General features: G+C 38.8%; 2 protein-coding genes across 7 annotated transcripts in view; one reads left to right on the top strand and one right to left on the bottom strand.

Annotated features, from left to right (window-relative positions):
* Positions 1-6133, top strand: part of DCBLD1 (discoidin, CUB and LCCL domain containing 1) — a 38453-nt gene extending 32320 nt beyond the window's left edge. For both annotated transcript variants that reach the window (XM_087972859.1, XM_087972855.1), the window contains exons 14-15: positions 1042-1161; positions 4891-6133. In XM_087972859.1, coding sequence (XP_087828985.1) covers positions 1042-1161; positions 4891-5390 — 620 coding nt within the window. In that variant the 3' untranslated portion in view covers positions 5391-6133. The remainder of the gene's footprint in view (positions 1-1041; positions 1162-4890) is intronic.
* Positions 1-21974, bottom strand: part of GOPC (golgi associated PDZ and coiled-coil motif containing) — a 36485-nt gene that overhangs the window by 1910 nt on the left and 12601 nt on the right. For 2 of the 5 annotated variants that reach the window (XR_015750825.1, XR_015750824.1), the window contains 6 exons: positions 18629-18804; positions 17044-17209; positions 16621-16716; positions 16120-16284; positions 14367-14544; positions 13530-13741 (listed from right to left, as the gene is read on the bottom strand). Coding sequence is in view for 3 of the 5 variants with exons in the window: in XM_026666041.2 (XP_026521826.1) it covers positions 13629-13741; positions 14367-14544; positions 16120-16284; positions 16621-16716; positions 17044-17209; positions 18629-18804 (894 nt within the window). In the remaining 2 variants the exon portion in view is untranslated. Of the gene's footprint in view, positions 1-11396; positions 13742-14366; positions 14545-16119; positions 16285-16620; positions 16717-17043; positions 17210-18628; positions 18805-21974 lie in introns of those variants that run through there. The other 3 variants (XM_087972969.1, XM_026666043.2, XM_026666041.2) reach the window with 2 other exon arrangements.

Raw genomic sequence — 21974 nt, 5'->3', positions numbered from 1 at the left:
TGTATTGTGGTGCTGCTTTGACTCTCTAGCAGGGCCCGGCTTTGATCAGAAACAATGGCAAGGCCTAAATTTTAGTAGCACTAGGATTTTAAAGGCACATTTAAAAAGTATAATATATATTCATGAGGGTACAAGAAATAAAGTGCTGCTTTCCACATAATATTTTGTAGAGCTAGAAATATCATGTATAGAAGCTGAGCTTTTGCTGGCTCCCTTGAGAAATAATTTCCACACACTAGCTTTTTGCCATCTAAAAAGCAAAGTATAAACCTCCATTACTATAAGAGATAAGAAAATTGTGTCCTAGTACAGGGGTCTCCAACCTTGGCCACTTTAAAGCTGGCTGAGGAACTCTGGGAGTTGAAGTCCACCAGTCTTAAAGTGGCCAAGGTTGGAGACCCCTGTCCTAGTAGAATTCCTGTCTGCTTCGCAGTTCAAAAGCATGCAAATGCAAGTAGATAAATAGGTATCACTTCGGTGAGAAGCAGCTGTCCCTACCCCTGGTCCATGGACTGGCACCGGTCCACAGCATGCCGGAAACTGGGCCACGTAAACAAGTGAAGCCCCATCCATGGGATGCAGTCAGCATGTGAAACCACACTCCTTCCACCCTGTGGAAAAACCACAGTCCCTAATACCCAAAAGGTTGGGGACCACTGGGGTATAGCCATGCTGGCCACATGACTATGGAAATAGTCTTTGGCCAGTGCTGGCTCCCTCAGCCAAGAAACTGAGATGAGCACCATGCCCAACCTTTACCTTTATCTTAAAATTCAATTCAAGTGGATCTTCAACATTTTAAGCCTTATAGAGATAATTTGATGGTGCTTAATGCTAGTAGTGAAGATTCTGTAAAAGCTACAATTATTGTAATTGGTTTTCCAAATCATTTTAAAGGCAATTTTACGATAATCACTTAATAAATCTATATGTCCACAACAACTTACAAGTAAATAAATTCTATGCATGCAGTGCTTTAGATTAATTTACCTTTTGAGATTAAACATAGCTAGGACCTAAATGTCTAGGTTTCTGTTCTAGGTTTCTGGAAACAAATTCAACCACCCTTTGTCCGATATCAGTCTGCAGAATTCACCATCACTTACAATAATGAAAAAGAGGCACCCAAAGAGCTGGAACTGATCACAAGCGAGATGACAGGTAATTCTTTTGAAAACAGTCACAGTTTCTGACGCTATAATTTGCAAAACATTTGATCTCCCTCCTTAACTAGGGAAAGGCAGTGTAGTTCACAGGGGATTGATTAATAATGATTTTTCTCTGTTCAGAAAGGCTTGCTTTCCTGCCCTTTGGCAAAGTTTTGCATGATTTAAAAAAAAATAATGTACAGGCAGTCCTTATGTTACTATCATTCATTCTGTGACCCATTCAAAGGCGTGTCCCAAAGGTGCTTTTCCAAAAGGCAACTGGACTTTCTTGGGTTTTTCTTTTGAACACATTTTGCTTCTCATCCAAGGAGCTTCAGTTCTTAACTGATTGGTGGGGAATGGAAGGAAGGAAGTCTAGTTGCTTTTTGGAAAAGCACCTTTGGGACAACCATGACCTGGATGATTGAGAATCTCTGTAGGCATTCAGAGGCATGGTGGTGCTTAATGAATGGTAATTACACTCCCCCCCCCCAAAAGTTATGGCCATTACAGCTGCCTCATTCATGGGATCAAAATTCAGATGCTTGGCAAGTAGTCTGCACTGCAAACTACAGAGGCACTTTAACTCCCCCCACCCTCCATCTATGACCCAGCCCCCTTTTGACTTCCTTGCATTCCACTGGCCCAGTCAGCCTGCCACACTGGCCTACTGGCTCTGACAGCCCTGCTCAGAAGCCTTCCAAAATCTCACAAGAAGCCTGCATGGGATTGGAACAAAGGCATGCACTGTGTGGCTTGTCAGCAGAGGCAGAAAAAAGACAGCAAAGATCAGATGGAGCAGTAAGGCCAGAGGGGCATTGAACACAGGACAGTGGAGTACAAAGTAGCCAGAAGGACGAGATGGGGAGGGAGGGAGGCAGGTCAAAAGAATTGAAGAGGAGGAAGTCCCTTATCGTAACCAAGGCTCAGGGCTGGGAGGGAACAAGCTGGAAATGGCTTGGATCAGAGTAGGACCTTGGCTCAGAACCGGTGGGATTCAATTAACAGCAACCAGGACTGTTGTCATTAAGGACACAAGACCTCATGCTTTACAACCACATCCCTTAGAAAATTCTAGTCCCAATTCCTGTTGTAACTCGAGAACTATCTGCATTATCTTTTTTTAAAAAAACATTGCTAATGTGCTTGTGTGTGCTTCTTTTCCCCCCAATTGCTTCCCCCATTGCTGCTAACATTTACAAATATTTATAAAAGGGTAGGAAGTTGACTAAAAGGGTTCCTTTGGCAAGAGACTAGGTTGATGCCCTGACACTTAAATGATTACTATTCGTGATTGAGGGTTTGTTGAAATGTTCTAGATGTCAACCTTTAATGCATTCTGCATTCATGGGGCTTTTGCAATTCACTTGCTCTAATGCAAGACACCCCATGAAACTTTGATTAGCTCAAACAAGCAGATGGGGAAGTAAAAAATGGATGGGCCTTCTTTCCATGCTTGTTAGTATTACCCATGCATCAGTTCTCTTATTTGAGCTATATGCATAATCCAAAGGCAATTTCTATATAGAGGGGATAAAAGTTTGTTTGGTATCTCTTCCCACCGGAAGAAGAGACCACACTCAACTTCAGGTATTCTAAACAACTTTGGAACTTTCTCCCAAAATTAATTTTATAGCTTTATGAGAGATATACAGTCCTCAATCTTGCAGGCCCATTCCAGGAGCCACTGAAAACCTAGCAAAATTAACAGGTAGCCCTCGACTTGCAGCCATCCCTTTAGTGACTGTTCAAAGTAAGAATAGCACTGAAAAAAGTGACTTATGACTATTTTTTACACAGCCGTTGCAGAATCCCTACGGTCACTTGAACAGAATTCGGGCACTTGACAACTCTCATGTATTTACAGATGTGGCAAAATAAAGGTCATCAAACGGGGTACATCTCACCACACAACTGTCCTGCTTGGCGATAGAAATGTTGGGCTTGATTGTGGTTGCAAGTTGAGGACTACCTGTATGCTTGCTAATGTTTGGTGGAGAAGGGATAGTTTGGGAAGCATTTTTTAAAAATTGCTTTAAGCCAAGAAGAAGAAGAAAAAAAAGGTGGCTAAAATAACCATATTCATTTTTCACCAAATTTAATGTCTTCCGTTAAGGGTTTTTTATCTAATTCACAGGATTTAATACAAACTATAGATTAAATACAAACATATCTTCAAGCATTTCTTTTATTAAGCTATCAAAACAGCATTGAATTTCAGTTCTTGCGGCCTAACTTTGCAATTTCCAACTGTGTCCCATTGTTTCTTTCCTCCACTGTCTCATGGATGGAAGATAATCACAGAAATTTGAAATATTTTAAACAGTATTTTTTTGCTACCAAAACATTTGCAAAGTGTTACCTGAATTTGTATGTACTTATCTATAACTCTTAAGAACTCTACTTCTCTTTGGATTTAAAAAAGACTGGTTAACGTTGCCTCTTTCAGATTGCCACTGGTTTTTGTCCCTAGTTGGTGGAGCATGGGTTCGTTCTTTCTGTCTGTCCTCCCTTTTTTAAGAGTCTTGCCCCAAGGCTGTCCTTAAACCTGCAACACTTCAGCTTGTAATCCTGCTGTCCCACTAAAGTTCATCAGCCAACACTGCAAGGTTTCTTAGCCATCACTATTCATACAATACCAGTAGTTCTTGCTTAATGACAGTAATGGAACCAGAATTTCCATCACTAAGTGATGCAATGGTAAAGTGCATAGTCTCTGGTTACATCATTAAGCAAATTACCACTGACTGTTAAGCAAGGATCTCACGTGACCCTAACTTCCTATTGGCTTCTCATTGATTTTGTTTATGGGAAGCCAGCAGGAACGGCTGTAGATACAGATACAGATAATCAGAGTTGGAAGGGACCTTGTAGGTCATCTAGTCCAACCCCCTGCCCAAGCGGGAGACCCTACACCATTTCTGACAAATGGCAGTCCAATCTCTTCTTGAAAGTCTCAACTGATGGCGCTCCCACAACTTCCAAGGGCAAGCTGTTCCATTGGTTGATTGTTCTCACTGTCAGAAAGTTTCTCCTTGTTTCCAGGTTAAATCTCTCCTTGTTTAGTTTCCATCCATTATTCTTTGTCTGGCCTACAGGCGCTTTAGAAAATAGCTTGACCCCTTCCTCCCTGTGGCAGCCCCTCAAATATTGGGAGACTGCTATCATGTCTCCCCTGGTCCTTCTCTTCACCAGACTAGCCAAGCCCAGTTCCTGCAACCGTTTGTTGTATGTTTTAACCTCCAGTCCCCTAATCATCCTGGTTGCTCTTCTCTGTACTTTTTCTAGAGTCTCAACAGCTTTTTTATAATGTGGTGACCAAAACTGGATGCAGTGCTCTAGGTGTGGTCTTACTAAGGCTTTATAGAGTGGTATTAGTACTTCCCTTGATCTTGACTGTATCCCTCTGTTAATACAATTTAGGATTGCATTAACTTTTTTGGCGACAGCTGCACACTGCTGGCTCATATTTAGCTGGTTGTCCACTAAGAAAGACTCCAAGATCCCTCTCAGTTACCAAAATAGACAGTTAATCTGTCAAGTATCCAGATTATAAGCATTGTGATTGCAGGAACTGAGTGCTGAAACTTGGAAGACCAATCGTTAAGTACCATTCATTCAGTGCCATAACAAATACACCAACGTACATCAAACTATTCAGGATTTAGCACAAAATAATGTGGCTGAATAATATTCAATCTGAACTGGAATTTTAAAGATGTTGCTTCTGTCTTCTGTCTAGATTATCATCAGCCCATCATGATAGGAACTGAGACAGTTACCTGGCAGGGATCTACTTTTAAACCAATGGACACGGAGGATGAGAAAAAATGTCTCTCAGAGAACAAAAATCATTACAACCGCCCACAAAAAAGAAATCACCATGATTATGCGCTACCTCTGACCAATCAGGAACCGGAATACGCCACACCTATTGTAGAGCGATGTACAGGAATTGAAAATGTTTTTTCTTCAGATAATTGCTACAATGTTCCTGCTGTTTCTTCTTTTCCTTCTGGAACTTTTCTTGCCTTATGCAAGGCAGATGGGAACAGTGGAGATTATAAAATACCACAAAACATTAAAGAGTATGATAAGCCTAAAACTAGTATCTTGCCCATAGTGGACTATAATACATGCTATCAAAAACCACAGGCCGAATCCCTGACAAATGAAGATTACTCAACACCTAGATACAACCTCAAACCAATAAATCAGACTGCAGTGACAGCACTCTTATAATCCAGAATTCATGAAAGGATCCAGGAAAAGGAAAGGACCTAAGAATACTGACATTCCTGCAGAATTTGAGTAATAGGCCAATTTTCCTTCTTTTCACCATGAGGAGCCTTCAGAATAAGGTCTGCAAGCAGTGGATTCTCTACAGTTGAGTTGTTGGTGCTCCATTTAATACCGTGCAATGTGTACATACAGTTTTAATTTAAAAAAAAAGTAACTTAAATAATTTGTTATCTCTCTTGTTAACAAATGCACTGATTTCTAGGTGAGGCAGCATTCTTAATTGAGATAATGCTCATTCTTGGAAGATCTTATTTAGAATGGATAGTTAAATATAAAAAAACAAGACATGTTTAAACATTTTGCACTTCCCATAAAGTGTTTTGCAATTTATGTAGGCTGCGTGATAGCAGTCCTTTTTAATTTATTCTTGATGGTCACTTGGAAGATAAGGTACAGACCTTCCATGATTAAAAGAACAATCATTTTTTGCTCTTCTAGGATTTCCATGGGGGCTGCCTACATGTTAGCAAGTTTATATTCAAGAGTGGCAAGAATTAGAAAGTTTGTTTTTAAATGAAAATTTAGATTCTCAGGGAATAGAATTAGACACAACTTCAGTGACATGCTACATTCGAGTAGCATGTATACTTGGACCAAATCTGTCTTGTTTTCCATTATAAGCAAGATATGCTTATTTCTTCTTTGGGAAATATGGGGAAAAAATAAACTGCCTACCAAAGTTATGTAAACTGCTACCTTTGTTCTTTTTTTTGGGGTGGGGGGGGTGTCTCCAAGTCAGTTTTTTACTACTGGCAACTGCCTGGATTTAATCTGTGAAGTTTTCTTTGTGTTATTTCAGAAGTGGTTTGGGCCTTGTCTACTTCTTGGGACTGAACAGAGTGACTGGCCCAAGGTCACTCAGTTGGCCTCATGCTTAAAGCAGGATTAGAAATCATGGTCTCCTGGTTTAATCTGTCATCTTAACCATGATACCAGTTTGGTTCTTTCACCTTTATTCTCTTATGTTAGTTTTATTCTTTTCAATATGTGTAATTTTAATTATATTTCATATATAAAATTATGCCAGAATGAACAGAATTTTCAAATCTATATTTGCAGCAATTCAGAGCATATCCAAAGTTGCAATTCAGAGCATATATATATTTATAAATCCCAGACTATTTCTGAATAAATATACAAAAATGGGTGCTAAACATTGCTTTCATGTGATAAAAACCTATATTTTGTGTGCAGGATGTTATGATTCAAGTTCTTAGCAGCTGAAGCTAAAAAAAAAAAAGATTAATCTCCAGATTTGAATGGCAAAATGCCATTCAAGTTGCATACATTAACAGCTGTTTGGAACATCTTAAACCATATGCATTTTTTGTCAAGAAGATGCCACAGCTATAGAGTGCAGCAACCTGCTTTGTTGTATTCTATAGATTCGATAGAGACTCCAAGCTACAATCATATTTTGCTCTTCAAATCTAGATCTCTGGCCATCTCTATAGATTATGGCTGTGACAGATGATAATTTAACTAAGAACTCAGCCCATGGGAATTCGCTGATGCCTCTGTTGTGAACCATGTAAATTGAATAAATCATGAGTGTTGTTTGAAAGCATGCTATACATTTGGTTTCTCCTCCAAACTTTTGGGGAACGTAATTTTCAAAATTGTATGTACAAAATTGTACAGTATTATCCAGTCAAGAAATATTTCTATAAAACAATTAGATACAATGCAGTGAGAAAATTTCCAAACAAAGGTAAGCTGTGGACCATCTCCATTAATTCAGAGCACAGAACCATTATAATAAAGGATAGGTCACAGCAGACGTAAATAACATTTGGTCTGCTATAAGACATCTTTGCTCAGATAAATTGCTTTAAAATCTGACGGGAGCATTCTCCGGGCAGTTTATCTACAGAGGTATTTTATTTTTTGGCCCATTTATGCAGCACTGTACAATCTTTGGAACTATCCTCTGAAATAGTACCGTATTATTAGCTCAATGAAACTGCACTGCTAATGTATTTTTCTGGCCTTGCATATTTCTGCATCATTTAGTCAGAGTGACACTAAAGCCATATTCCGTTAAAACAATGTGGGGAGAGGGTGTAGGAAATTCAATAAATAAGACCATGGTGGGGAAAAACTATCCCCGTGAGGCTGGACAATACTATGTAAGTGCATCAGAAGTTTCCATATGCAGAAAGATCATCTTTTATTTCTTCCTTGTAGTACAATCATGAAATATTCAGTGAGATACAACAGAGTGACTGTGGACTAGATAGATAATCTTAAGTGCTTCTTATTCCAGTTCCCATTTTTAAAACAGTCAGCTGTTCTCCGCTGATGTACTTCTCTGAGAGACAGTGCTAAGAGCCCATAAATGGCAAGGAATATGAAATATTTCTCCTTTTTAGCAGTCAGACAGGAACAACCACCATCATTTTGGCAAAATCAAAAAACAAAACATGGCAAGTGTCATGTTGTGATGATAGGACAGTTAACTAGTTCTGACAGGTTACAAATAAGCAGCGAGACAATTTGATTAAGGATTTACTTCTTGAGATCAAATCCTATGCTTCAGAACCTTTATAAACAGTTTAGCTACATGTTTAATTCTGAGCTTTGCTCTGGAATTTTTTTTTTAAATAAGACAAAGTGTACTGGAAAATGAATGTTTGGACTTGCAAACCTTGACGTTATACAGCCAAAACAACTGCTCACAGGAACCAGATAATGTAATGACCCCTGCTCATGCATTTTATCTAAAACTGCAATCATTTCAACGTAATACATGAACGGGCTTTTGGTGTTCTTTGTAATTCACTGCATTACCTTGATGTAGTGGTTAAAGTGCTGACCTAGAAACCAGGAGATTTGAGTTCTAGTCCCGCTTTAGGCATGAAAGCCTGCTTGGAGTCAGTCATTCTCTCTCAGCCCAACCCATCTCACAGGGTGTTGTTTTGGAGAAAATAGGAGGAAAGAATATTATGTATGTTTTGCTGCCTTGAGTTATTTGTAAAATAACAAAAGGAGGATAAAAACCTAATAAATAAACAAATAAAAGCAGGCCAGATAGTAAGAAAAAGCCACCGCTCTGCATTAAACTGAGGTGAAAATAATTTAGCTTTGCAATACTTGCAGCACAGTGTAGACAAGCAAAGGGTTCCCCATAGATTTCAAGCAGACATTTTTTCCCAGTTATCAAAAAAATACTGAGCTGTTTGACCTACTGTTTGACATTAAATCTTTTAAATTGACTGTTTCTCTACTAAAATATACATGCAGTAGGCTGTGATTTTCTCAAAGGATGTATTTTTAAAAATAAAATACTGTTAAAGCCCAAGTTATCATAATGCTCAGGCAGCATCCAGTCAAAAACAATGATAAAGTATATTAAAATCAGTATTCCCTTGACTGAGAACAGCAGCTTCAACACATCAAATCAGAGCTATAAAATAGTACTGCTGATGGCACATGTCAAACATTTGGCATTTACATGAACTACAATGTAGTAGCAGGCAAGAAAATTGTATTCACTCAACTTCCTTTACCAGATTACTTATTATATGAGAGCCAGTCTGCCTAGTGTTTAGCACCAGACTAGAAACCGGGAGACCATGATTCAAGTCTGGCCTTAGCCCTGAAAGCCAACTGGGTAATGTAGAGCCAGTCATTCTCTCCCAGCCCAACTCACCTCACAGTTTTGTGGGGGAAATAGAAAGAAAGAGTAGTAGATCTATTGAGTTGTTTGTAAAAAATAATAAAGGCAGGATATAAAATGAGTGAGTGAATGTAACAATGCAAGAATCAAAATAGGATGTGCTCTGTTGCTGTGAAAAAATGATTGAAGAAGTCTAGCTCAAGATTGATATAAAATCAGGAATACCTGCTTGATGTGCTTGTACAGGAGCACAAAGCAGTGTACATAGGTCTTCTTTTTGTTTGTCCCAACCTGCTGGGATGAGAAATAGCAACTAGTCCAAAGTTGTCCAGTGAGCTTCCATGGCTGAGGGTGGACTAATCTGGATGTCCCTGCTCCTAGTCCAACAACTTAGTCACTATACCACACTGGCTCTATATACAGATAGGTACTAACTGTTTTATAACATTTGTTATTTATCTAACAAACTAAATTTTAAAAAAAAAACTAGATAATAGGGTGCCAACACTGATCAAACCCCTATTACCTTTACCAAAACATGATGAATGTGTTAAATATCGCACAATTTGTGGAAGGCAAGAGAGTCCCTCTGGCTTCTCTAGTTATGCATATCAATAATGCATTTGCAATGCCAAAAGACTGGAATAGTTCTTAGTATTGTCCCATTTCTTGATAAAGGTAACAGCAAGGGCCTTCCAGTTATCATTTGATTAGCCTCCTAAGCATTCTGTGCATCCTAAACTATAAATTATATACACCCTTTCTGTTTTATAAGCTTCTGGATGGGCTAGAACAGGAGTGTCAAAGTCATGGCCCATGGGACAGATGTGTCACTTGCTGGCCATGCCCACCCCCTGGTTTAGCGAAGGGGGGGAAAGTTGCGATACGTCACATGACAAGATATCATCGCACATTTGACACCTCTGGGCTAGAACGTGAGAAATTTCTAGTCAACAAACAAGAAAGCCTTGGGGGCCAATGTGCTAACCTACAGTTTGTAGCAGAGCACTACACAGATATCTATACCAACTCCCTGTATGTTGCCTTTGCTGACTGAAAATCAATCTTTGATCCCCTCCCTAGAGAAAAAAACCATTTTATTACTCTGTAATCAGAAGTTATTTTGCTAATTAAATTGCTGCAGGGAAATACAGTTATGCAAGTCAGCTGCGATAGCAGCAGCTAGCTCTCTGCAGATATCTCAATCCAGAAAAGTGTGAAATAGGGTTGTATTCTGCCTCCCCTACACACACATCTTTTTCAATATCTGTGTTATCAAAATCTTCACCACTTTAACCAAAGCAAAATTCCATCTCTCCAATGTAATAATAAATAGCTGTTTGTGCTTTTCAATGCTGCTGTGATGCAGTCATCATTTCTCTAAGTATGAAAAGTGGAATGTGGATCATAGCGGATTATTCGAGGGAAGAACTAAAACTTCTTTTTTCTAATTGATCCGCAGTGATTTATGTCTTCATACTACTTTAAAAAAATGTAACTTTATTCGGACAAGAATCCATAAAATAGTTTGATGTATTAACATTGCTGTAGGAAGGGGGGGAAAAACCCTAAATTACAACATAATAGAAACATATGTTTGGTAACTGTATATCTACCCAGTCAATTTCCTGCTGATTTAAAGATGGGCGTGCAAATTTATTATACTAGCATTTTAATGAAGAAAACAGCTACTGTATGAAATATGGAATTCCTGCACTTATAGTACAGGATAGTCCTCACTTAACAATCAGCCACTTAGTGATTGGTCGAAGTTACAACAGAACTACTTATGACAAATTTTTGAAATTGCGACAGCCACAAATACACGGTCACACATGGTCACGTGATCACATTTTGAGCACATGGCAATCAGCTCACATTTAGAGCCATTTACAGAATCCTGTGATCATGTGACTGCAATTTTTTACCTATTTGTAGCATTTACTCCTGTTTCCAGCAAAAAGTGCCCATTAGTGAAACAGGGTTTTCTTAACAACCACTACAAAAACGGTTGTAAAATCAGGCATAGTCATGGGGTGACCGGCTTAACTACTGGTCCAATTTACAAACATAATTGCAGGCTCAAATACAGTTGTAGGTTGAGGACTACCTGTAAGATGGAAAATACATTTTTTCACATGCAACTTCATATCCCAAGAGGCCACTGGAAAAAAACCACTTTGGGACATATGACCTGAATGATTGAGAATCTCCATAGACATTTTAGCAACTTCATACATTTTACGGTCTTGTTGCCTAACTGAAAATCCTGGCTTGCCTTGGAAATAAGTGTTCTGGTTAAGATAATTTTAACAGTGAGACTTCAATAGGGCAGCAATCAAAATTTACTGCAAATTAAATACAATTCCATGAGCAAGTGAGTGAAATGATGCGCAAAAGTTATTTTATGAGCAACATTATAAATGGCAAAATATTTGCATACAGTATTTACATTTTAAAGTTTTCTATAAACATGTATATAGTGCACCTATAGAAGAGACATATTTAACTGTGTTCTAAAACACAACATTTTAAACATTGAACATAAGGTTAACTGACATTACATTAAAGGCATTTTTATATGTTCTCCATTTATGTACAGTCGATAGAAAAAAAACACAAAGTTTCATGTTACATTATTTCCACTCTCAAAATACATTTTTAAATATTACATTTCAATTGCCTGCAAGAAAGTGAATGGAAAGCAGGCATTTCATGCTTTATCCTATAATTTTAAAAAAGCTACATGGTTTTTAACCATTTGCATACAGAGTGTGTGCAGTTTTAATAAGTCACATATGTATACATTTATATGTGGGTATGTGGGTGTGTAGGTATGTATACACACATGTACCCAAAACACACACGCACACATACACAGCAGTACAAGAATTTAGCCAAGACAACCCCATTAATACCAACATATTCTAAAAGTGCCTTGAGCGTTTTCAGGTTTTGGAACATTTTGAGTTTTTTTTTTTAAATAATACCAAAAATATAGTTCTGTGAAGTACCAGGGCTTTAATCATTTTTCTGCTAGTCCTGCATGGACCTCACAAGATACAGAAAATGCTTGACTCTCCCTTTTCAGAGATGGCTCATATAAACATCTTCACATAGTATGACATGAGTCACTGATGGCCTTGTGACTACTGATCTGAATCTGAGTAGTGATTATTAATCTCCCATCATCATAATCAAATTAGAGAACTTCACTTACAATGGCCCTACTCATGGAATGGAAGGTTAGCTTCTGACAAGATTGCTGCTATAATTTTGTCTGCAATGTATGATCGGTGCTTAACAACAATCTATTTTGGAGATGACTTGGGCAAAGATTACATGGCCAATTACCCCACATAAACTGATGACCAGCCATTAACTGATAACTTACAATGAGGCAGTGCTGCTTACTATGTGCCCAATAAATTGCCTCTTAGGTGCCCAATAAGTAACCTCATGTGAACCTACTGTTAGTAGCAAATTTAAATAGCTTTTCCTCATGTCATTATAAAAATCGCCCCTCCCCGATAATAACTAAGAATACAATCGGATAGATTGTGAACAGAAACTGAACGATCAGTTTGTAGTTATCTACAATATGATCAGGAAAAAAGTGAAAGTGAGCCCTTGGAGCAGTCCAGAGCTAATTTAAGTGAGCTACATTTGACAATTTTAGAAATAAACTAGAATTACTAATCTATGGAACACTGAATTCCCGCAGACAAGCTAGTTCCCATATGACATATGCAGTGATTATAAAGTTATTGAGCAGTAGGATGAACAACTATATGAATCCAAGCTTATCAGCTCGGAGAAAATGGACACTTGTACAATTTTAAGGGCAAACTTAAGTAAAGTAAGTTCATATCACATTTAGTTTTTTTTTTTAAAGTTACCATAATATTCTGCTTGATGCTTTAGGGATATATTCAAATCCAGCAAGAATATTTGAAAGGAGAAAACTAGATATTGAGAGCTAAGAAAGAATTACTTCCAAATAAATAATTGTTATTTAAAATCTTACATGTGCATATTAAAGCAAAATATATATTTATTTTGAATATTATGAAGTTTGGGGAGGTTGGGTCTTTTTTGTTTTGTTTTTACTTTTCGCCTTCCTGCAAGGTGTATTTTTAAACCATTAGCCATTTTTATTTGTTAACTGAAGCCTATTTTATTAGCAAATGGATAGCATTTTATTTGTTTTTGGTATATGTGAAAGGAATCAAGCGTTACAGCTCCTCTGCATCTTTCTATACTTGCATTCATAGGTACAATCCAAAATGGACTCAGGACAAGTCTTGGAGGGAAAATAATACTTTGGTGCTAAAATTCATGGACAACTTTTTAGAAAAGTGGGACATTTTGCACATTTAGACTTGTTCATAATGAAGCCCTGAGGTAATAAACCAGAACAGATTTGTTTTACAGACAATGGTAACACAGTGTCTCTTTACCTTATGAACAGTCCTTCATTGTAACTTTCTGTGGCATTTATCATATAGAACAGCCCATGAAACCCATCTTAAAGGAGATACTAGTCCCATTCAGAGGGGTTAGGCTAAGCTCTCAGAAGACTGGGCTAGTTTAGATACAGTCTCTTCAGTTTCAATTGTATTCCCCAGGTCTCCATTTTCATGGCCATCAATACTTCCTTTCTTATCAAATACTGTAAGAAAAAAAATAACACACTATAGAATGAAAGGAACAACTTTTTTTTTTGACAATGATCAATGTTGCCAATATTTGGTCCAAGCACCAACTGTCTAAGTTAGCAGATATCCCAAAAGAAAAAAAAGAAAGAGATACACATAATAATTTTGAGATTCTATGGAGGACATATAAAGGCACTGTTGATGTTACAGCACCCGAAAGAAGTTGCAATGCACTGTAAATTTTAAGATTTTATAATGAAAAAAGATCATCATTTTTGTTTCCTGAAAAAAAAGAAAGCTTGTTGCACTGCTGCTTTTAAGAATATATAATTTTAAGAATTCTGGGAAAAGGATTATTTATATATATAGAAAGAACAGAAATGATTACTGCCGTTCTGATGTACTCTTCTTTCTGCTATTTATCAACCATGTTGTGTTACTGAGGTGGCAAAACCTTTCTAAAGACAAAGAATCCTAAGTGTAATTGGCAAATAAATTTAGTAACATGCTGGGTTTATTTTAATTAACGTTTACCAAAACAGATATATGAAAACCAGAATAATTTCGTCTAATAATTATAATTTCATCTAATAATTTGTTCTAGTTGACCTTTAGCTGTGTTTCTTTAAGAAACTTTACCTTGTAATGGTTTATCTCCACTTCCATCTTTTCTACCAGAAGCACAATTGCTACCTTCTTCCAATTCATCAAGATACAAACGATAGCGATGTCCGCTCTCATCCTCGTATTCTACGTTTTCATCATCTGAGTCTACTTCAGGAGCAACATATACAACTTCAAATTCGATTTCTCCTCTCTAGAATACATAATGAAAATCATCTTGCTGCTGAAAAATGGATAATCTGATATAGAAAGAAATGGAAGAAATCCTGAGTAGTCAGTATAAAATACACCACAATCAATTTATACGTGGTTCTCCAAAACAGGGGTGTCAAACTGGTGGCCCATGGGCCGGATGCATCACATACAGGCCACACCCACTCCAGCTCTGCAAAGGGAAAAGGTGGAGAAATGTCACGTGACGACAATGTGATGCCGCGAGTTTGACATCCGTGCTCTAAAAGAACAAAAGCAACTGAATTTCAGATGTTCATGTCCACCATGATGAGCAAGATATAAGCAAAAAAAAAAGTAGAATTAAATGTGCACATCATCTTTTACTCTTCTGCTGATGCACTGATTTTCCCCGCTTAATTTAAACATCAAGCAATGGATGTTTAGAACCACAGAATGTGATATAATAGCAAAGGAAAAAAAAGAGTAAGAAAGATTAAGTTGCAAGATGAGACGTCTGGAAATAAGTAACTATACAGAATTTTCATTGACAGACTCATCAATGGAATAAGACATTTTAAAAAAGAAGCCTTTTTTGGTTATTCTGAATTAAAAGCCAGAAATGCATGGATTGTTGCTCAGCTTTACTTCTGATCTGTGGGAATATTTGGGGTGATATGAGCAGTACGCATAAAATTTATTTATTTAACTTTTATATAGCCCAATCCCAAGTTTCCGGGCACTGTATAAGCAATATAAAAAGGATTTAGTTAAATCTTACTGTGTCAGTTACAACTCCAAAAAACATATAATCAAATGCTTGTTTGGAAAGTTTTTCAGACTTTCTTGAATGCCAGAAGCGAAGGGGTAAGGTATGTCTCCGATAGCTGCATATTTCCATAAATATTTAAGACCTTTCTTTTCCATGGGAAGCTTGTCTCACCACCATCCCACTAAGACCAAATTATTCAAAATAATTTGTTCATTAATTATGGTAAACCAAAATTTCAAGAATTTGGATGATTATGAAAAAACAATAATATACAAATCTCAATCCTGTTTACTTGACTTATCCCTTCAGAAATAGATTAATAAGCTGTAAATTCCATCTGTGGCAGGGAGAGAGAGTGTTCTTGAAGGATAGGGGGAAGAACTGTTACCAAGGCAACAGTAATATAAAAGGGCCTGAGCCTGGGCCAAGAAAGTAACCTGAGAAAACACTTCCGTCAAGTCCCTCCTTAATTCACATGAAAATAAAGGGAGGGAGGAGGAAACCATTCAGACCTGAAAGATTGATGTCAGCTCTACAAGATAGATCGTATTTTAAAAAAACAATGTCATGTAGATCAGTACTATCTTTACTGTAACAGAATTTTGCAATTGGAGAACCTTACATTAACATCCTGGGATAGAGTAATTCAAGAGTTCTTGGAAATTCTACATTCACAGATGCATGTAGTAATAGACAATTATCATTGTCCATAATTAGAAAACATGGTAAATAAAACACGCCTCAGATGCTGAAACTGAAAATAAGCCTTCTAGTATACTTATTCCAAAAGAATAGGGAAAATCTATGTATAGTATCTGAAATTACCTGTTGAGAAAGAATAGTTACAGCCTCTTTGTGTTTGGCGTCTCTCAGATTAACTCCATTTACTGCCAGAATGGCATCTCCAACATGCAGACCTCCACATCGATCAGCAGGTTGACCCGGATGAATTTCAGAGACCAAAATGGGAACACCATGCTCCTTTCCTCCCTAGCATGCCAATATTTAATACGTCAAAAAGTCTTCATATAAATCAGAATTATTTGCATTAAGTTTTTTTTTAAGTGTAGAATTTATATTGCTATCTATTCAGCAAAACACACTAGCATAATTGCTACTCAGTATTTAATGCATGACACAATTAGGAAAGCTTTATATTTTTATAGTGAATTAGAAATTCTGCAGTTTTAATTATAATTTAAATATGGAACATTAGATAAATAACATAGGCTAGTATAACATGAAAGACATGCAAAAGGATATAAAAGAAATTTTAAAAAAATCATTTCTGAGAATAGAAAAAAAGAAAATAAATTTAAATATTACTGTAATTGAAATGCCTAGTCCTTCATGATCTTCTTTAACCAAGAGAACTTTTCTGATTGGACCAACACCTTGGCTCTTCTTTAAGGAATCTGGATTCTAGTTTAGAAATTAAAACAATATGAAAAAGTGTAGGTAGGCTTTTGAGATAATTATAAAATAGCAAATAACAATTCACTATCTTTTTGTTTACTCTAGGTTTATTTAGATACTGTATGTTCAGAGTCATTATTTTTAAGAATTTAGTAAGTAGTGCTCTAATGAACTTTCCTCTTAAGAATATGAAAATGAGGTGCCTACTTAAGATTCTTACAAATATCAGTTGTTCTACGTTTTATCTAATTTATTGGATCAAATATATGGATATACTCAATATGAATCATCAAAAGCCAAAGTATACAAAAACAAAACCTAAAATCAACTTACATGCCCTGGGGGTGCTTGCATGGGTCGTTTTAGATCGTTTCGACCTCGGCATGCCCTGATTACAGTTTTGTGCCGGTGCAGATGGATTTCAGCTTCTAGCTGGTTCCAAAGTTTGTCATGGGCAGGTCCTTTCATATCTCTACCCAACAACTGAATTTGTTGAACCCTGAAAACAAAATGTGATATATGTCAACCCTGAAGCAACCTGGGTGAAGCCATCTTGGAGCTTCAGTGTTGCCACACTGGAGTGAGGGATAGAGAGGGGTGATTAGAGATAGCTGGGTTTGTGTAGGCCAGGGGTGTCCAACCTTGGCAACTTTAAGACTTGTGGACTTCAACTCCCAGAATTCTGGGAGCCAGCAAAGCTGGCTGAGGAATTCTGGGAGTTGGAAGTCCACAAGTCTTAAAGTTGCCAAGGTTGGACACCCCTGGTGTAGGCAAAATAAAATACTTTCTCAAGACTTTCTCCTGGGAATGAAGGACATTTTCACACCTGGCAGAAGGAAGGAAAAGTGATGTCACCAAACCAACGGGCGCTGCAGTGATTGGGCCATGTGACTGATTATTTGGGGTTGAGGGGAAAAAAATTATTTTTAATTAGGTGAAAACCAAGGGGGCCTTCAGAGTTAGTTTTCACCAGATATGTGCCAATAGGATATTTCCAATAAAGCTTTTCTTTGAGGACTTCACCTGCCTTGGAGATTTTGCTTGCAATGGATTTATTACTTGGAACCCTGACATTTATCTATATCTATCTTTTTCTATATAAACACACACATATACATACATATGTACATGTGTGTGTGTGTGTGTATTAAGCTATCTTACACTTTCTTATTCTTATAGTCAGACCTTACCTTGTAATTAATATTACTACCATTACAACTGCAAAACAAGGCAGGCAAAACAGAGGAAGCATTAACAATAGTTTTAGTCAGAATCACATCAGCAGGGAGGAAAGTGGAGGTTTAGAACAGAGGTCTTCAAACTTGACAGCTTTAAGACCTGTGGACTTCAACTCCCAGAATTCCTCCTCCAGTCATGTTAGGTCAGGAATTCTGGGAGTTGGTGTCCACAAGTCTTAAACTTGCCAAGTTTGAAGACTCTTCGTTTAGAATAAAGGAGTTGGCAATATTCTGTGCAATTGTCCAATTGGTTCCCTCAAAAGGAAGCACTGGGGGATTATATTTTTTTAGAAAGTTTTCCCCCCACAGATATTAGCCCGATTCAGCCCATTTTTCAAACTTCTTTCTTTTGCCATTTTCTCCCCCAAATTTGGGCCTCTGTTTGATGTATTTGTGCTAAAAGGCAGCTGACCAGCTAGATAGTGGACCCTGTTGTCCTCATGTAATTTATTTCTGTTTTGCTGGGTTGCAAAGAATGAAAAGGGCTATCGGACTATTTCACAGCTAAAACAGTATGTTCATGGTCTCATCTCTTTAAGAGACAACTACATATTCTATCACCACAGATACTTTTAAAATAAGCCCTTAATAGCAATAGCTGGGATTTTTACAGCAAATTCTTCCATATTCCTCATGCATTCTCATAAATACTATATGTTAAGTGTTGTTGTTAAATATACCTTCCAGCTAGTTCTTTATCTAAATATTTAGCTGCGAGTCTGGCTCCATATACTTCAGCCTGAAGCACAGCTATGTGTCGACGAAGAGCCTCATTTTCCTTACGGAGCAATTTCACTTCAGCTTCAAGTTGGGCTTCTTTCACCTTTTCTTTCTTGCTGGCTTCAAGTTCTCTCTCCTGGAAAAAATTAAACAAGATCCTAATAACTTTCATAGCAAATTTAACAGCCTCCCTCTATAGACATGAATAGTACTAACACATCAATGGATTGTTGTTTTTTTACGAAAAATTTCGTATGACACAAAACTATGCACAACTGAATACTGTACTTTTGACAGTAAAAGCTCTTTCCTAAAAAAAAAAAAAAAACATAGTAAAACAGTTTTTCATCTAAAAATAAAAATCTGCAAGCCTCCACAAAATGTTCGATAATCTCGCTGCCAATTTCTCTGTATAACAGAAAGCAATTTGGCAGAAAATCTAAAAAGCTTTTTGTTTAAAAATAAATAGCTATAAATTATAAACATGTGCCCCTTAAATATGCTGTCTTGGGGGGGGGGGGAGTTGTTCCTGAGAGGGATGAGTGAAGTCATTAGCAGCATACACCAAAAGTGTTATGTTCCTAACATAGACACCTAAAGCCTGAAGGTCATTCTAGCTGACCAACTAAAGGAAGTGGGGTGCCTACATTGAGCTGCAGAGATACGAGAAGACACTGGAGTTAGGTGATAACATTAGTGACAATGGCAAGATGTAATTTAACACTGCAAAGGAGAATGCAATGGTAACCACTCCTGTATTTTACCAAGAAAACCACATGGTAGGCAATATAAAATGACTGGTAATATAGCACCAGATGATGCCAGACATCTAGTTGCTGATGCTGCCCATGCAGGAAAAGAAAATCTAAAACTGCAAAGACAATATTGCACTGGGAAGACAGAACATAAGCATAATCATGGGGGAAGCACAACACAGTGAAAGATCCACACATTGACATCCTTGGTATCAGTGAATTAAAATAGATTGGAATTAGACACTTTCAGTCGGAAGATCATATAATTTACTTATGATATAAGAAACTTGAAAAATAAAGGACACAAACAACAAATAAAGAACAGCATTGCTTTCAAAATCGAGATGGCTATGGGAAAGAGAGTAAGGTAGGAATGCTGTCAATGATCAAATAGTATCAATTAGATTTCACAGACAATTTTTAATAAGACAATTATCCAAATTACTGCTGCAGCCACTGATGCAAAACAAGAGATTAGTGAATGTTATAGACAAGTCCAATCTAAAATTGATAGAACATGCCATAAGATGAATTGCCTATGATGGAGACTGGAATACCATAGTTGGAAATAGCTGGAGGGAAGACATAATTGTATTATGTGGCCTAAGAAATAGAAATGAAGCATGATAATGACTTAACTGTTTCTGCCAACCCAATTATTTTTTATTGCTAGCACAGTCTTCAAACAACCAAAACAGTATCCGTTCACACAGACATCACTACCGTGTTTCTCACAAAATAAGGCCGGGCCTTATTTTTTTTTTGACTCCCGAAAAAATGGCTAGGCCGTCTTTTTGGGGGTGACTTAATTCCCCCCCCCTTGCATCCGCGGGCAGGCGGGCGGCGACGGCTTGGATGTTGACCTCGGCGTTGGTGGGGAATTTCGTATCGGGAAAATTTCCGCCACCATTGCTTTCCCTTCTCCCCGTACTGCCGCGGCATTTAGAGCAATGCTGCGGCGTTTGGCACAGCCATGCGCAGCCAGCCAGGGCTCCTCCCTTCAACCGGAACCCGGCGGAGACACTTGGCTTCAGGTGCCCTTCCCTTCGCCTTCGAAGGCAAAGCCAATTCTTTTAAAAACGACGCCCTACTACCGGTACGACAAAGACTCCCCTGCCCGAGAGGACAGCCCAACCCCACATGGGAAAGCGAATCTCCTGGGGCCGCAGCGCAGGATCGGCCCACCCCAGGAGAAGCGCCCAGCCATCCCTGCCTGGCGCCAGGCAGAGCATGAAGAGCTTCGCCTGGGGCAGCCAGCGCAGCTGACAGGCAGGCCCCTCCTGCCCGGCAGCGGAGCTCTCGCCAAGGCAGCGAGCGCCTCCCTGCCAGAACCTCCAGTCATCCCGCCAGAGCCATGCGGGCTGGGCAGAGCTGGGAAAGCAAGCCGCGGGTGCACGCCCGCCTGCCAAGCAAAAGAGCCGGGCCGACCTGAGCTTGCCTTCCTTCCCAAGTCCCTCCAGCCCGAACCCGAAGGGGCCACCGGGAAAGGCCGCCCGAGGCAGTGATAGCGCCCACCCATCCGTGGACAGGGAGGCAAGACGAAGGCCTGCGCCGCATCCTCCGAGCTGAGCCCCGCCGAGTGAACACCTCTGCCCGATGCCCATGCTGCTGCAGCATTTGGAGCTGTCGGCGCGTTTGGAGATGCGTGGGACGGGCTGGCCGAGGGGTGGAAAGGATGGGCGGTTTCGGGCTCTCTCCACCGGACCCACCGGCCAGGGAAGCAACACTGCCGTCGCCTCACCTCCCTGTCCGCGGATGGGTGGGCACTATCACTGCCTTGGGCGGCGACAGGAGCGCCTGAAGCCGAGTGTCTCCGCCGGGCTCTGTTTGCAGGGAGGAGCCCTGGCTGGCTGCGCGTGGCTGCGACAAACGCCGTGGCATTGCTTTAAATGCCACGGCAGCACGGGGAGAAGAGAAAGCAACGGTGGCGGAAGGTCTCCCGATATGAAGTGCCCCACCAACGCCAAAGTCAACGCAGGCAGCACCATATCCAGGTATGCAACAAAAGTATATCCTAACGGCAAGCCCCTCCCGCCATCCCCCCCCATTTTGCATGTTTAATATAGGCCTTAATTTGGGGGGAGGGGCTTAATTTGATTTTATGCCTATAAAGCATGCTGGGACTTCCTATTGGGGGAGGCCGTATTGTTGGAGAAACACGGTAGATGGAGTACATAAAAATCAAACTGACCAGTAACAAGGAGATGGAAGTTCTCAGTTCTAACAGCAAAAATATGGCGAAGGGCAGATCATGTGTACGTTCCAAGTAAGGTTAAAGCGAAGCACAAAGCCAAACACTTTCTACAATATGATTACCATTTCCATCAGGAATCATTTTGAATTCCTGAATTTCATTGACAATGAACCAATGGAAGAATGGAAGAAAATTAAAGAAACTGTTAATGATGACTGTGAAATAAGACTGCCAAAGACCAAGAAACAAAACAATAGCAAACTGGATATCAGGACAGATGTGGAGATTATCAAGAAGAGAAGAAAAGTCACAGACAAGAAATCTCAAAAAAGCAAGTATATATAAAAACCTCCTAGA

The sequence above is a fragment of the Notechis scutatus genome, chromosome 1 (genome assembly GCF_049901735.1).
Source record: "Notechis scutatus isolate UNSWTSFEM ecotype Mainland chromosome 1, rNotScu1.2, whole genome shotgun sequence".
Lineage (NCBI taxonomy): Eukaryota > Metazoa > Chordata > Lepidosauria > Squamata > Elapidae > Notechis > Notechis scutatus.
The sequence above is the reverse complement of the archived record's forward strand: the minus strand, read 5'-3'. Positions and strand labels throughout refer to the sequence as shown.